We start from the raw sequence: 18,173 nt of genomic DNA, 5'->3' as shown, positions 1-18,173 counted from the left end.
CAGACGGAGGAATGCACCGGGTTCGACTGTGTTTCTAGCAGCTCTGTAGCTCCATCCACGAGTAACGTTTCCACGTCAGGTGTTATGTATGCTAGCAGCAACACACGGAGTTAACTCCATGATACAAACATGGGTTAATGATTAGAGGAAACTAAGTTATTTAGTTTGTTAAAGTTTCAGCTATTCTGTTCACAGTTCTGTCATCAGATTATTTAATACGATTTGTTAAAACATGTTTTCTTTTGATGTGAAATATTATTTATTTAATTTAAATAAAAAGCAATGTTAGTTTTGTTCACAATTTGTTTAGTTAATTTAATAATATGTATTTTTGAATCAAGTATTCATCTTTATTGTCTTCATTGTTAGTTTCCACATGCCTAAAACAACCTCAAGCTAAATCTAAAAGTTGATGGCTAAATAAGAGCGTTTGAGAAATTGTGCAAGGCGTAATAGTCTGAATAGTCGATTAATCGTTTCATTAATCGATAGATTAATCGATTATCAAATGAGTCGTTTGTTGAAGCCCTACAGCTGATCAATGTTTTCATAATTTTTCTGTTTCTTTTTTAAATAATTGTTTTCCCTTATGTGTCGAGGATACAGTTTTAGCTTTGAATGAACATAACTTCCTAAATATAAGTTTAACAAAAGTATTTTAGCCTGCTGTACAATAACAGACACAATGAGAAGATTTTAAGTACCAACGGTCAGGTTAGACTGTCTCCATATTTTATTACACTAAATCCTTTGTATGATAATAAGACATGTTTTAATAGGATTTCATTTCCTTTAATACAATTTAATAATTACATTATATAAATGCAGAACAAGCTCTTCAGTGTTACCCCTAGGATGGAGCGGTGCTAAGGCCCAGCAAAATGTGAGCGCGGAGCGTGTGGAATTTTTTAGTGCGTGCGAAGTGCACGCCAATATGTTTCTATGTGTCTGCCAGCACAAGAAAGGCTCTTGAAGCCTAGTGCATTGTCACGGCTGCTGTCTTCCTGGGCTGCTTCTCAGGTCGATTAAATGAAATCCTTGCTTCCCTCACTTGCGTCGTTTCCCTGCGTTTAGTCCCTCCCACCAGGGAAGCATGGAGGGACGCAAGGAAACCACGAGAAGCAGGGAAATGAGTTTTAAGAGCAATGGGACGTCCTTTCCTCCGGAGTGTCACGTCCGTTTGTGATGACGCTGCACAGCTGTTCGTCTGGCAGCAGCCAGCTTTGTACCAGGGTATCCGCTAGGATTTTTTCTCGCCGGTCAAATGTCCGGGCAGAATTTATTTTATCGGACAAATTTGAAACTTAGCGGTCATATTTCAATCATAATAATAAGAGTTGTGTAGCAGAGTTTCCGTTAGCAGGGAATTACAGGACTATTACCGGATATGCTGATGTTTAAAACTCAGTTAATGGGCTCATTTTTATATTGCTTCAGTTTATAATCGTAACAGATCGAAAAATTCAGATTCATTTTCCAATAAATTATTCCACAAACAAACAACATAATTATTACATTCAAACAAACTACTTGTAGTAGATGAAGTACATTATTCAAAAGTGTACATTAACTTTGAATAATAACACGGGAGAAACGGATCCTCTCTTTTCCCCTCTCCCTCCCTCTCTCTCCTGACAGCAGTGGGCGGGGCTTCAGGTGATTATGCAGAGCTGCGTGTCTCGGTCAGACTCAGCAGCTGATCTGATCTCTCTCGCGTGTCCGGTTATACTTCACTCGCGTTTATGTCCATATCGATCAGATCCAGCTGTCCTGATCGGGCTTTATAGAGAGCACCGATCAAACTATTAAGAATGAATATCGGCCGATAATGACCGGTGGCCGATCTATCGGAGCATCCCTAATTATTACCGGACATTTTGACCGGCAGGTTTTGAATTTACCGGTGTTTAATACATTTTACCAGCTAAAAACCGGCAATTACCGGCTAACGGAAACCCTGCTCTGTACCCGTTATTTCCACAAACACCCCCGCCTCTGTTAGTGCAAATTTACTGACATAAACATTAGTATCATCTGTTGTAGATCCAAATACATGAAATAAAATAAGAAGTCATTCTCAAAAAAGATAAACGCCATTCTTAAAATATATAAACGAAAAAAGCGATCATGAAAATGTTTCCAATAAATGAATAAAATGATGTTTGACCACTTTGTTGTTTAGATATATCACATATTTGTAACTAAATGAAACATGAATTGAAACAAAACACGGTATAAACTGAGGAGTGAGTCCCGTGAGGTTCATGTATTTTCTTCACTCCGCTGGGGTATTGCTCTCATGTCAAGAAGCATCAGATCAGTGCATGCACTGCCTCGTCCAATCAGTGAGCGATACACAGTAAGGGGGCGGGGTGAGTATCTGAGGATTTCATCGGAGGATGGTCTGGTGGTTCCTCGGTTATCGCTCCTCCATGATCGCTCCTCGCTCCTCGATCCTCGGTCCTCCGGCAGAAATAAGAGCCATGGGACGGTACTCAAGATGGCGCAGGCAAATCAACTTCCGGTGAGACCGAGGACCGAGGAGCGAGGAAATGAAAATAGTCGACCTGAGAAGCAGCCCTGGTCATCTTAACTGTGTTACTCTGGGTTGTATGTAAATGAGCTGTGCGGATGCCCTGACGTGATTGGCTGCCATCTCCTGGTCCGCCTCCTGAAGATTGTGATTGTAGCACGCCGGCCCGACGCACCCCAATCGCAGCGCACAGCCGGCGCACACCTGCTGGAGATAACTACAAAGCTGGGGACAGCTATCACTCGGGAGGCTCTGTTGCAATCAGACGCCTCACTCATCTTGTTCCTGTGTGGACACATTAAGCTAGTAGAGTGTATTTGACTATTTCTGACCCGTGTTGTGTGTTAGAGGTGTTTAGTTATGTGTATAGAGTAGTGTTATGTGTTGAGAGTAGTGTGTTTTGTTACCCCTTGGTTAGCTGCATTTCCCCGCAGCCTCCTCCGATTAGTGGTGATTGATTAGTGATTTCAGGTGTGTGATTAGGCTCACCTTTGGAGTCCTCCTTCTGTTATTCAGCGGGATACCTGCGCCCTTTTGGCTCCTTTGTTTGGCTTAGGCTAGTTTCATCTTGTTGTACACCTTCATTGTTAATTATTAAACCCTATTATAATTATAATTATAACCAAATCCATTCTGGTGTGTTGTGTTCCTCTACCCTAGAAGGGGACATAACATACATACAGTGGCAATGTCTCAAGATTTAGCAAAATACACCTTTATTGAACATACAGTAACACAAATACTACAAATCCACATAACAAACAATCAAAAATCTAAAAGGGTCGCCACATATTATTATTTGCCGCCGCTATTTGTATATAGGCGAAACACTGCTCTTAGCAAAGCATGACACATTTTTGCAATTCTCAAAAATGACTTACTGTAATAATGTTAACTAGAGATGTCCCGATCCGATCACGTGATTTTCAAAAGATCGGAATCGGGAGAAAAAAATCGGGGATCGGGATTTAAATTTTTTTTTTTTATAAAATATATTTTTTTTAATTTAATGTTACAAAACAAATATGACCATGTTCACGTCTTAAACTTATCCTGAGGCCTTAGTTTTGGTTTAAAATTACACATCATGTATGTGTTGCTTCTTTTGGGCTTGCTTTCAGACCTGGTTGCTTATCTCTCTCAAAGCTGGCAACAGGGTGGGCGCAGTGTCTAATAGTAGCCGTAAGCTAACGAGAGGCTACGTTCAGCTGGTGACTCGGGAGTCGGGACAGAGAAAATGTCAGGAGTTTGGAAGTATTATAATATTGAAAGTGAAGGCAGTGTAACAGCCGGATGCAATGTTTGCAAGAAGGAGACTTTTAAAAGGAAAGAGAAACTGCCCCAGAACAGTGAAAAGGCCAAAAAAATAACAGCCAAGATCGCTGAATTCATCGCATTGGATGGCCAGCCGTTATCTGTTACCTTTTTTTTTTTAATGCATTTCATAAAGATCGGATCGGGAAAAATCGGTATCGGCAGATTGTCAAAATCAAATGATCGGAATCGGATCGGGAGCAAAAAAAGGTGATCGGGACATCCCTAATGTTAACAGATATTGCAATTATGTTTTGTATCCCTACCGAGCAACTATAATACGGCTCGACTACAAACAAATATTCGTAGTCCAGGATATCTTTGAAGATCCACAATAATTCATTCAAAATGTTATTTTAACAACTATTCAGCCTTTTAAACAAAATTGCACATCCTGCATTTTTTATTATTGCACTACTTCACACTGTGATTTCTGTACAATGTCAATGAATTGTGCAGGCCAGGTGTGTGCATTCATCTCATCCCAGCACAACAGAGAAACACTGTAGCATGCCACCTTTTGAGAAGATGTGTCGATGAAAGCAAAACATGCCCATGATAGTCCGCTGTATCCCCATAAATCACCACACACTCTTTACAACTAGGGCTCGGTTTTTCTGGGTTGCTACAGAATCCAGTTTGTTGAAGATGCATCACATTTTCACTACATTTCTCTCACAGTTCGCTTTTGTCCAAAGCCCAGGAGAGTCTCTTCTGTCTCTCGTTGCGAACGCCGCTGGGATCTTGTTCCATTTCTATCTCTTTGCTCCGAGCCGTGTCCTATATGCATCTCGTTTCCTCCGTCCTCCACCTGTCTGGTACTTTCGCCTGCCACGCGTTTCTGTAATCTATCTTCCTCCCTCTTGTTCTTTTAGGTCCAATATGCACTTTGTCTCCATCTGTAGCTCTCCTGCCCCACTTTCCCACTACATCTCTATGACCTACCTTATGAACACAGTTTCAGACTCTCAGGTTTATATCTCTGGGTCTCTACGGACCTCTCTGTCTCTTGTGAAGACTCGCTCTGCAGGTGATTGAATCTCTCCTCTTTCCCTCGTGTCCTTCCACGTCTCCTTATCAAATCTCGCTGGAGTAGAAGGTCAGATAGATGGCAGTGTGTATCCCGCACTGCATTTCGGTAAGGTAAAGAGAGAAGGATGAATGGTTTCTATTTAGAGCTCATTTTTAAAACTGATCGCAGGGCTTACACAGATCCACTGCTTCCCAAACGCATCAGATTCGGTATGATTTCTATCTCCATTTTGCTGTGTTTGATTCACAGTTAAAGAGGGTGCACTATGTTTAAAGGGAATAATCGGAGGAGTAACTTCCTGGACATTTAGCTGGTTCCCTGGCAACTGCTCGGAGCCAAAAATAGTCTGGCACGTCTCAGTAAACCACCGTAACATGGTGAATTTGTTCCGTTACACTTTGGTTTCTGTGCAGATTATTCACTCAAGATATATAAGTGTGAAGGAGTTTGAGCTTAAAGCCACATCCACAATCATTTCCATCTATACTAACGCGGCCGAAAACCTGCATCACATGACCATTCACGTACACTGGGCATACGTGTGCCGATGTAAGCAGGACATATATTGCAGTTGGTTTCTTAGTTGCAGAACATACAACAAAGGAAGTTCAACCAGAGATTTCTTTGCCTAGAATGTAACCGCCCCTTAGCCTACATCATAGCTAAGGGGCGGGACATCTCTAAGCGGTTGACCAATCACAACAGAGCCGGCCAGCTAACCAATCAGAGCAGACTGGGCTCTGGTTTCAGACAGAGGGTGAAAAGAGGTGCTGCAGCACAGGCAGTATGAGACAAATGAAGAGCTTTTTGAACATTAAAGCATGGAGACATGTCACAGTAGAGACACTACATACTGATATACACCTGAAATTGAGCATAGTAGCGCCCCTTTTGAACTTTAATGCAATCACTGGCCCGGGTGCCTCCAAACACACATCCTGTCGCACTTTATATTCCTCCAACGAAGGGAGCGGATTAAACGCTGATGTACCTTTTAGGGCTGTGCGATAGTGGCAAAAATCATAATCACGATTATTTTGGTCAATAATTGATTATTAAATACGATTATTAATTGACTTTGAAAACATCCATTTATTGAACTTTAAAACAAATACAAATAATAATTTGAACAGTATCTTTTTACTGTTGATTACCCTGAACGTATAATTCGACTGAAAAACCAATACAAAATAAATGATACATTTATATTTACATTTAAATAAATAGTATCAAAATAATAAATACAAATAAACAATATCAACAAATATTTTGGCGCGCACTTCCACAAGCTACTAAACATATATAAATAAAATAAATTAGATCAAATATGTTGCAGTGCACTGTCACAACCTAGCAAAGCAAAATAATCGTTTTTTTCAATGATGTTGTTTTCGTAATTGTGGCAGGCCAAAATCATAATTGCGATAATTGCACAGCCCTATACCTTTTGTGCTCGACTTAAAGTTCATCCTGAGTTGAGCAGTAGGTATCTGCAGCTAAAGAAGCTACAAGCTCTTGCTGGCTAAAGGATCCTCCAAATGCTCTGATACAAAGGGAGATGTTTCACAGCCTAAGAGATTCCTAATACCTGGTGGCTGGATCTAAAAGCTACAGTTACTGAAAGCTGGAGATGTTTCCGTGCAGCGGTAAAGAGGAAGACTCTGGCTTTGTCTTGGATCAATGCTAGCTGTTAGCTGTGGTTGAAAGAAGCTTTGCTATAAACTCATCACGCATGTCCCGTCACATCATTCCTCTTATATTTCCGTCCGCTTCTCCATTTCTGCCCCTCAGATCAGGAGGAGACGGCTTGATATTTCGGCTCTGCTGCCCGGCGGCGTCTTTGATATTTCTTGGAGTGGTCTGAGTGTGGGAGCGGGGAATGTCTCGCCCCCTCTGGGTGTTTCTTTTCACATGTGGTGACACCTACCAGCCAGTATCAGAGTTTCAGTCCTGACACGCAGATCCAGAGTCTTGCACTCGGCACTAGGCTTTATCTATATTAAGACCCGTCTCTGAGAGCAGCAGCTGGCTGTCGGGCAGACTCCCGCCCAACATTACACAACATTACATTGAAATGACGTTTTTATTCAAAGAGACTTACAATAAGTGCAATCTACCATGAAAATACAAACTTAAAATGACAAGCAAGTTCATTTGCTTTTAATAAACCAAACCAGTGTAAGAATGTGTGTAAGATTTTTTTTTAAAGTTCTACCTACCTACCTACCTGTTGAGCTTCACCTACGACCAACTGCAATGGATACAACGGATTCAAGTCGGACTGGGTCCCCTTGTTTTGCAACAGTTATGAGACACAGATGGTATTCTCCATTAATCACATTTTGTTTAAGTTCTCAAGGAAGACCCGGAGAACAAGTTGTTGTAAAATCTCATCGTATTGACCTGTTCTGTTTGTGTGTCTTCAGGCTACCCTCCCATACCCAGCAGTCTATACTCCAGCCCTTACCACCTCTCCCTGGGACACCTGGACCCCTCCCCCCTCCCCCAGCACCAGCTCTACGACTCACACAAAGGTCAGCAATGTTCACAACAAACTGCTTCATTTAGTGTTCAGATTCTCTCATAATCCTGATCTATATAGATATATCCAGACGGCAAAAGTACACACCTTCTTTACTCAAGTAGAAGTACAGATACTCGTGTTTAAAAATACTCTGGTGAAAGTAGAAGTACTGACTAAACTTCTTTACTCAAGTCAAAGTAAAGAGGCTTTGAAATGTACTTCAGTAAAAAGTACCCATAACTAGCAGCTGTTTTAAAGAGTACCTGACCTCCCTTTATATTAATAGAACAATAATGTCATTGTTAGCTAATGAATGTTTCCATGCTGAACAACGGCAACATGACAACGTTTCCATTGGTCCCTCTTCTTTAGAGAAGACCAGGAAATTATGGATACACGGATCGTGTTCAAATCAATAGGCACGCAATGACTCTAAAGAATAATGATCACGCATCAAACACACATTCAGACTAAAGGAACCAGCTGTTTGGGAAATGAGAGAAGTAGAAAGTACAGGTATTTGAGTTCAACATGTAAGAAGTAGAAAGTACAGGTATTTGTGTTCAAAATGTGAGAAGTAGAAAGTACAGGTATTTGAGTTCAAAATGTGAGAAGTAGAAAGTTCAGGTATTTGGGTTCAACATGTAAGAAGTAGAAAGTACAGGTATTTGTGTTCAACATGTAAGAAGTAGAAAGTACAGGTATTTGTGTTCAACATGTAAGAAGTAGAAAGTACAGGTATTTGTGTTCAACATGTAAGAAGTAGAAAGTACAGGTATTTGAGTTCAACATGTAAGAAGTAGAAAGTACAGGTATTTGGGTTCAACATGTAAGAAGTAGAAAGTACAGGTATTTGTGTTCAACATGTAAGAAGTAGAAAGTACAGGTATTTGAGTTCAACATGTAAGAAGTAGAAAGTACAGGTATTTGTGTTCAACATGTAAGAAGTAGAAAGTACAGGTATTTGTGTTCAACATGTAAGAAGTAGAAAGTACAGGTATTTGAGTTCAACATGTAAGAAGTAGAAAGTACAGGTATTTGTGTTCAACATGTAAGAAGTAGAAAGTACAGCTATTTGAGTTCAACATGTAAGAAGTAGAAAGTACAGGTATTTGTGTTCAACATGTAAGAAGTAGAAAGTACAGATATTTGGGTTCAACATGTAAGAAGTAGAAAGTACAGGTATTTGTGTTCAACATGTAAGACAGTGATCACCAACTGGCGGCCCGCGGGCCACATCCGGCCCGCACGACGGGGGTGACTGTGGCGTTGGCGGAGTGGTTACTGCGTTCGCCTCCCACCCATTTTCTTTTTTTACAACGTCTCGCGAGTAAGGTGCAGTACCGGAGTCCAACAGAGAGGCAGCAGCTGTGGGTCAGTAGCCTGCGTACTGCGAAACCTTCCATGCCAAGAATTGATCCTTTGTTGTGAAGAGTCTGGTTAATGCGCTCCGCACCACAGCAGTAGCCACGCTGCGACAGAGTCCAACAGAGAGGCAGGAGCTGCGGGACAGTAGCCTAGAAGCAGGGTTGGGTTTTAACGGAATACATTTAACGGCGTTACGTAATCAGAATACAAAAATCAAGTAGGCTAACTGTATTCAGCTGGCGTTACATTTGAAAAACGAGTAATCTGATTACAGTTACTTTCGTAAACCTGAAGTGAATACATTTTGGAATACTTTTTGGAATTATTGGTGGAAAAGTTTCCTCACAAAATGTAATATTCATTACCGGCAGAACTGTGTGCACACTGCACGGCGCTGCATGTCTGTGAGTGAGAGAGAGATGCAGAGTGTCTGTGAGGCCCCGCCCCCGCACGCAGATGAGAGAGAGAGATCTCTTTTAAACTATATTGAAAGTTAGAAACGGAGATGGTTAGATAAAATGTGCAAGATAACGTTTATGTAGCATTTCTTTATTGTCGAAATGATGACATTTATAACGGGGTCAAATCAAAGTGAATGGCATGCTGCTGCTGAATGCATGGGGCAAGTGACTGGAAAAAGTTTTAAAAGTTATTACATCGTTTCAGATAATACATAATAATGATAATTCATTCTATTTAGGGGCGCCTTTCAAAGCACCCAAGGACACCTTACAATTCATAACATATTCCAAGGAAAGGTTTTAAGACAGTACAAAGAATGCAGTCCGGGTGATGTTTTTTATGTGGGGTGCAGATGAGAGGGAGCTGTCCAGAATGACACCAATGTTGTGTTTGAGTTCTTGATAAGCCATTAAAACAGTAAAATAAGTGTCTCCTGTTCACCAAAACATACCCATCTGTTATGGAAAAATAAAGTAATCCAAAAGTAATCTGAATACATTTTTAAGACACGTAACTGTAACTGTATTCTGATTACGTTTAGAGCATGTATTCAGTAACTGATTACATTTACAAAGTAACCCTCCCAACCCTGCCTAGGAGTGATCCTTCGTTAGCGTGAAGAGTCTGCTAAGCTTTATGCGGTCCACAGTACCTGAGCGTGCTCCACTAGCACCCCCCCCCCCCACTTCAAAATTCTGGGCTGTATAAAAATCGCTGGCCCGCGATAGTGTCTATTGGATACATTTTGGCCCTTGGACAAATGTAGTTGGTGATCCCTGATGTAAGAAGTAGAAAGTACAGGTATTTGGGTTCAACATGTAAGAAGTAGAAAGTACAGGTATTTGGGTTCAACATGTAAGAAGTAGAAAGTACAGGTATTTGGGTTCAACATGTAAGAAGTAGAAAGTACAGGTATTTGGGTTCAACATGTAAAATAAGTAGTGGAGTAAAGTACTGATACCAGAAACATTTACTTAAGTACAGTAACGAAGTATTTGTTCTGCACTACTTCCCACCTCTGGATATATCGTTTTAGACTCATTTTCTTATCCGTGTGTTTTCAGAAGGGTTTTACCTGCCAGCTTCGTTGAGCCAGTTGCCTCTCCACCCTCCGTCGGCTCCTCCCATCGCCCCGCCCAGCTCCACCCCCCCACAGAGGACGTCCCGGGACGGGGGGAGGGACCGGCCTTACCGTGGGGAGAGGGACCGGGAGCGTGAACGGGAGCGTGAACGGGAGCGGGAACGGGAGCGGGAACGGGAACGGTCCAGAGAGGATCAGAGGCCTCACAGTGTGGTGGACCTGACGCAGGACGGGAGGAGCGAGGAGCGGGAGAAAGAGAGGGAGAAAGAGAGGGATACGGAGAGAGACTCGTGGCCCTTCCATCATCACCCTCACCCCCACCAGCAGAAAACTCACTCCACAGAGCCCCGATCCAGACCCTCACCCCCTCTTCACACCTTCCCTCAAAGTGGGGTTCGGGAAGAATCCAATAACCCGGACCGACAAAGGAGAAACGACTACGGCCACCATCACCCTCCTCCCCCCGCGTCTCACCCCTCTGCCCAGCCTCACCCCTCCACACACAGAGAGACTCAGCGGGTGAGTGCACCGACATATGTGCCTTCTGTGGAGGTTTACGACGAGCGGGTCGGCCCGATCCAGATCGCCTCTCAGGCCCGGGACAACAAACAGAGGGAGAGGGAGAGAGAAAGAGAGCGAGAGAGAGAAAGGGAGAGAGAGAGGGAGAGCTACAGGTTTCCAGAGAGGAGCCTGCCGGATCACCCTCGACTCTCCCAATCTGGCGATTCAGGCAATCAAAGAGAGGAAGGGTCGGTCATTTGTTCCAATGGATCAATTGGAAAACGAAGCCAGGAAGGGTCGTACCCTTCCGGCCAGTCACGGTTCAGCCCGGATGTCTCCAAACAGCCAATCAGATTGGGCACAGAGCGGGCGGGGGCGGAGCCTAAATGGAACACGATTAGCCCGCTAACTAATTATGCTACGAGTCACATGGCTGCGCTCGCAGCTCAACACGGACACACACTCCCCTCCCCCGCACACACACAGATGTCAACGACCCACCGGGCAGGAAACACCCCGCACTCCCCCCAAACTCACCCCTCTCAAACTCACCCCTCCCAGCGGCCGGGGGAGGAGGGGGGTCAGAGACGCTACCTGGACCCCGCGACGCTCTACAGACCTGGGGTGTCGTTGGCGGGTGAGCGAGGCGGGGTGGCGGGGCCGGACCCCTCTGAGGTCTCAGCCATGCAGAGTCTCATTAAATACAGCGGGAACTTTGCTGCTGAGGGGCCCGGGGCCTCCAGGCAGACAGGGGAGGGACGAGGGCCCTTTGGGGGTCTGGCTCACGTGGTCTCAGAGGGTGACAGAGAACGAGAGAGGGAGAAAGACAAAGACAGAGACAGAGATAGAGATAGAGAGAGGCTTTCTGTGGGATCCATGAGGGTGCCGCCCCCCCTGAAGAGGGAGCAGGAGAGGCCGGACAGCGCCCGCTCGTTTGGGCGGGAGGCGGAGGGGGAGGTACGCCACCCCCCTGTGGGCATCGCGGTGGCCGTCGCCCGGCAGAGAGACAGCAGCAGCTCCAGCAAACAGAGCGGAGGAAACTCAGACTCCCAGAGAGCAATGCTGCAAAACGCTATCAAAGGTAATGTCTTTGAAAAGTCACTGCACCAATCAAAGACTACATGATCAGATCAGCAGCAAACAATCTTTAACTTACTTGATCATCAATAAGTATTTTTCATGCATAACTGACGCAACACTCTTCTTAGCCTGATATATACGAGATGACCAACTTTTTACCGGCTTTTTATAATATTAATGTGAACATATTTGGGTTTCTTTGAGATACCACTCACACAGCTACCGTGATTAGATCAACTATTTGGATAATTGAGGTCAATTGCAAAAAATAGTTTTTGCAGAAATGACAGATAATTCTTTCCTTAGCCTCTTATTTTATTTTGTAAAGCACATTGAATTGTCGCGTGCTGAAAGGTGCTATATAAATAAAGTTGCCTTGCCTATATATGAAATGACCAGCTTTTGATCTGCTTTATGTTAAAGTTGATACATTTGTTTAATGTTATTTTAATCATTTATTTGGCGGGGACAATGCACAGTAATGAACACTTAAAACATTAAAATGTGTCAAGCGTAACATTGCCAGATTTAGCTTTGAGCTCATTTCCATCCGCAGTCCCTCACATAAAACATTTAAGAAGTTTACATTTTACAAACATAGCAAAAACAAAATACATGATATGCAAAAGGTGCAAGAGAGCAAGAGCAGCACACACGAGTATTTATGACATGGTGATACAATATAGCAGCAACGACATATAAAGTACAAGAGGAGATACAAGAGGAGACCCCTGTGTTAAAGTGCATTTAGCGGTGATTGCACGTCTGTTTGTTTCTCAACCATTCTTTGAGTTGACCTTTGAAGCTTTTGAGAGTGGGACGATCCCGTATCTCAGTTGGGAGGCTATTCCACAACGAGCTGCCTTTAGTGGAGAGGACATTTTGTCCAAAAGTGGTCCGTCTACGGTGGACCTCACAGTCTCCTCTGGTTTCTGACCTACTGCAGCGTCCAGTGTGTTTTCTGTGGATGAATTCCCCTAAGAGAGGGAGGGGGGGGGGGGGGGGGGGGCGGGGGGGGGGTCGGGGGGGGGGGGGGCAGTCCATGTAAACATTTATAAATAAAACACATACTTTTAAAAGACTTAAAATTGTGAAATCTCATGAAATTGTGTTTTTCAGTCAGGGTTTGAGACTGAACTAACAACATCACCTTGGACCTTTTAGGTATTTGAATGTACATTTCTTTGTAGACCAAATGGAACATATTCTGCAAAATAATCTATATTGAAAATGATCAGTCAACTGCTAAACAAAGTTAAACAGAAACTTGTGTTCAATGCTTCGTGCATCTTCATTGGATACAAGTTTGAGATGCTCGTCGCAGTCGTGTGGTGACCATCACACTGTCACAAGTCATTTCCCATCCAATAGTTTCTGGCAAGTTAAACCAAGTGTACTCAAGTCATTTGAAACCTCATCCTGATGTATTTCCTCCTCCTCTCAGAAACGGCTCTGCAGGGAGCGTAGATCCCCTCGGCCAAACGAACCAGAGCAAATGATTCCTCATTTTGCTGCATGAATAATTGAGGTTTCATTTTCTTTTTGGATCAAAGTCATGTTTCCTCAACCTCCTTGCACAAATGACTAATTATGTCATGGGTCGTGTTTCATTGAAAGCTCCTTTTGGGCTCTCTGTGCTGCATAGCAATGCCTCTGTTCTCGTACGTCAAGGTCATTCAGATATAGTTCTCCCTCTCCATCTTTCTCCTGTTTCCCCCTCTTTTCATTTGCTTGAATGTCTCTCTCCTTCCCTCTTGTCCCACCTCAGGCCCCCTTGCTCTTTCTCCACTCTTTTCTTCAGCTCTGTATTAAACATGTCATTACAGAGTGCTGCTAAAAGCTACAAACAAGCCTTGAATTACAATAAGACCATGGGTGCGTTGCTAAGCAATGGATCACTCTTGAGACTGACGGACCGTGTGTGTGTGTGTGTGTGTGTGTTGGCGCGTCCACGTGAGATGTTTGTGTATTTGTATGCGTGCGTCAGGATGGGCGTTTATTCATTTCCTTGCTCAAGCAGAGTGATTGGTTTAATAGCAGAGAACAGCTCTAAATAAACAGCGGAGGATTTATGCAGAGAACACACACACAGATGGATGAACGAGCAGAGGGGTGGAGGAGGAGAAGAGGGATAGGCTGACGTAGATCGATAGGGTGATAGACGGGAAGAGAGGGAAGTATGTCAGGAAGTAAAAGAGAGGAGTGTGAGATGGAGGAGCAGCGATAGGAGGAAGAAGGGGGGCGTAGCAGTGCTAATCGCTAGCTTTACGCTAGCATGTGGGACAGGCTCCCTGTAACCTTGGAAACAGTCTTGAAACCTCTTCCCGCGGAGCATGTCAGGGATTGTTAAAGTCCCTCGTCACTTTACACACACACACATACACATATACACACACACACACACACACACACACACACACACATACACACACATATATACACACACACACACACACACACACACACACACACACATACACATACACATACACATACATATACACACACAGACAGAGACACACATACACACACAGACACACACACACACACACACACACAGACACAGACACACACACACACACACACATACACACACATGCTTTCAGAGCAGAACTGAAGGGTTCAGCACACTCGTATAAAACCTTTCTGCTGCTCGGGGACCTTCAGTCAGCTTCGATGAGACGGAAGAGGGTTAGCAGGGAAGAGGAGCAGAGCCTCATGTTTATTCGGTGCTGCTCGGTTGAGTGCTTTCCCTGTTTTTTTAAAACTCTCCATCTCTGTCTTTTGCCATCGGGCCTCGTAGTGAGCAGGATGGGTTTAAATGGGACATATTCTGCTCATTTTTAGGTTCATATTTGTATTTTCTGCCTCTACTGTGACATGTCTCCATGCCTTGATGTTCAAAAAGGTCTTGATTTTTCTCATACCGCCTGTGCTGCAGCAACTCTTTTCAGACATTTCAGGCGGGGGGGGGAGTTTGTGGGAGAGTAACTCCCTTTGGAGGGAACATTGCAGACCATTTACATGCACAAAAAACAATATAACACACTACAGGAAAGAGAAAACCCCCAAAACATGTAAATACTATTATTTTAAACTTCTGATCAATCATCATCCTATTATTATTATTATTGTGATTAACACCATTGTTTCTTTTAATCGACTGACGGCACTAGGTTAAAAGCGTGTGGCCTCCTGATTGCAGGGTTGGCTGCTTCTAGCTGCCCCCTTATTTCCCAGGAGTCTCCATTATTTTTCTGTTACTTCTAATGGGATTTCCACCTGACTTAACTGTGTGTGTGTGTGTGTGTGTGTGTGTGTGTGTGTGTGTGTGTGTGTGTGTGTGTGTGTGTGTGTGTGTGTGTGTGTGTGTGTGTGTGTTGATATGTTCACACGTCTCTTGTGGCACCAGACTAATAACTGAGAAGAACCGTCACCCAGAGGGAGAGCTGTCGCTGTGTGTGTACAGTATGTGTGTGTGCTTGTACACTACAGTGTGTGTGTGTTCAGTATGTGTGCACACGCGCGTTGTGTTCAGGCTGCGGCCCAACATCGTATTTTTAGTTTCTCCTCCCGTTTTGACATGCTGTGTGGTGTCACCGTTATAGAGCCAGTCACCTTGTCCTCCCCTCTGCTGTCATACTCTCCTCTTTCACTCTCTCCACATTATTGCTTCCTCTTGCTTCCCAGTCATGCGCTGTATTGTCTTTTACAGCTTGTATCCGATTTTATAAATATATGTTGCACCCAAGCGCTCTTTATTATGCTTAAGTAGATATAAGCTACATAAATAACTTACTTTACACTGGAATTATTGGGTGTTTTGGTTCATGTTTTTCAAAGGGTTTACCCGTTTTAAGGTGAATAATGATACCCTGCCACTAAATAAAGAAACTAGCAAACTTAGCAATTAAATAGCATCATAATGAATGAAGACGATGGTAATGCTCTGGTGCTTATGATTAAGCACCAGAGCCCCCCCTCCGCGGCATTATAATGTCCGTCTTTTCACTGAATTGTCGTCTTGAAAAGGATACTCACAACAATTCCGCAACAACTTCATCTTCACCTGTTGCACTTGCCATTTCAACGTTAAAAACAATAAAACGGCATGAATTGCTTGGTCGCATTCATCTAGATCAGTGCTTCTCAAAGTGTGGTCCGCGGACCACTGGTGGTCCGTGAGCGCCCCCTAGTGGTCCGTGAGAGCCCCCTAGTGGTCCGTGAGTATATTGGTAACATTTCACATTTGAAATTAATTAATTAATTAAAGTTTTCCGCACTCTCCCGGGAATATCTCCGCAATGGAGCGAGCTTAAGTTTCACTTTCGATTGCATGATATAGCCCAGATAAACACCTTCATCACACATGCGGCCACTTGTTTGTACCATTTTCAGGCGATTTGCCAAAAACGATGTGTTTTTCGATATATGTGGAGTTAGGTGGTCCGCAAGTGTTTTTTTATTGGTTAAGTGGTCCTTGGTATGAAAAAGTTTGAGAAGCACTGATCTTGATCCTCTACCTCGAGCCAGTTAACTAGCGGGCCTTCTAGAATACCCTGGAACCGAGGGGAAACTCTGAAAGAATACGCCCATTGGCTACAAATCAATATGTGATTGGTTGATCCAACTGTCAGTCCAAACGTACGCTCATTCAGTGCAACGGCCAGGGCATTCGATCAAGGATGTAGAATACCTTGTTGAAGGATATTCTACCCAGAGACCCAGAACAAGATCTGATTGGTTGCTTTCTTTTCTACTGAAATGCGTAGTGCATGGTCCGAGAAGGACAAACAAATCAACGTAACACTGTAATATTACAGATCAACAACACGGATACGATTCTCATTTATTCATTTTATATACATTTTATTTATATAATTAAATAGATTTTTTGTTTGTTTTATCTGAGTGTTCCAGGGTATTCTCTGAATACCTTGAAGGCCCTGACGGTTCGCCACTGTTTAAAAGGTCAAAAACGAAATAATTTTAAGTTTAATTCCTTTTCTTATTTGGAACTAACTCACTTTTTTCCACCAGGACTGCATATATTTCACATTTGAAATCAGGGTTTGAACACACTAAGCTAACACACATCTCTCTCTGTGAACTCGTTACAGATGAGGAGCGAGCCGAGGACCGCGGGCGTCACCATGACGATCGGATGCTGGTCGGCCGACTGGAGCGCGATCAGGACAAAGTGCTCAGGTGAGCGACTTCATGCTGACTTAAATGTTTGTCAATTGTAAAAGGGTCAAATGAATGTCACACACTTGAATGTCACACACTTGCTTCTGCAACAAAATTATAATTTTTACAAGTGAGACTTGGATTATACTGCAGAAGGTATGTTAGATTTGTTATATGTTAGATGTTTTTACAAGTATTGCTTTCTTAAACACGGCCCCCATTTACTTAAATTCATTGAGAACTTTCTTGTGTGAAAAACAAAGCATTCTTCATAAAAAGGGGTGAAAATTGATAAACAAATGATCATTCTCTGAGTTTGTGCGTAAGAAGTCCTTTAACCTTGTCAAAAATACATCTATTTGTTCAAAAGATTCACTCCTAAATACACAGTAATAAATAAAACTATCTTCCAGAGAGTCCAAGGAGCTGGCAGAGTTCACTCAGATGCATCCCCCTCCTCTGTCAAGCGGCATGACGCCCAGCATGATGGCACCCAGCCTCATGACCTCTAACCTCATGGTGACGGGAGGGGCTGCTCTGGCCGGGGCGGGGCGATGGCCCCCCGACCCGCAGACCCTCACCTCTCACCCGTGGATGCCCCGACCCGGAGCCCCCCCAGTCTGGCTCTCCAGCTCCCCGTACAGTAAGTGGATGAACACCAGAGACACTTGCTAACCAGTACATGCTTCTAAATGTTCCCAAAATTGGACTTTAATGTTCCTTGTGACATTGTTTATTTTTTTAACATTATATTTATTGGGGTTTTAACATAGAAAGAACATTCACACATACATACATACATTAACACATGGGTAAATAACACTCCCCTCCCCCCACCCTCAATATCGAACAGTCAGGGAAACCTCAGATTGAAATGAAACGGGAGTAAATACAATCAGATTAAGAAACAATAATAATAATTAAAAAAAAATTAAAGAATAACTTGTTTCTATATTTAGAAAGTTATTATTATTAAGACCAATATAAGACAAATAAAACAAGCTGAAAAATAATAACATGGGAGTAAAATACAAGAATAATAGAGTGCAGTGTAATATATGAATAGTTATTTGATTTAATAAAAGGC

At 43.1% G+C, this 18,173-nt stretch overlaps 1 protein-coding gene across 1 annotated transcript in view; it reads left to right on the top strand.

Moving 5' to 3' along the window:
• Positions 1-18,173, top strand: part of tnrc18 (trinucleotide repeat containing 18) — a 77,460-nt gene that overhangs the window by 18,775 nt on the left and 40,512 nt on the right. The window contains 4 exon segments of the mRNA XM_034198800.1: positions 7,307-7,414; positions 10,299-11,897; positions 17,017-17,104; positions 17,500-17,729. Of these exon segments, the coding sequence (XP_034054691.1) occupies positions 7,307-7,414; positions 10,299-11,897; positions 17,017-17,104; positions 17,500-17,729 (2,025 nt within the window).

Source organism: Gymnodraco acuticeps, unplaced genomic scaffold (assembly GCF_902827175.1).
Source record: "Gymnodraco acuticeps unplaced genomic scaffold, fGymAcu1.1, whole genome shotgun sequence".
Taxonomy (NCBI): Eukaryota; Metazoa; Chordata; class Actinopteri; order Perciformes; family Bathydraconidae; genus Gymnodraco; species Gymnodraco acuticeps.
Note: the sequence above shows the minus strand (reverse complement) of the source record. Positions and strands in the feature narration are given on the sequence as shown.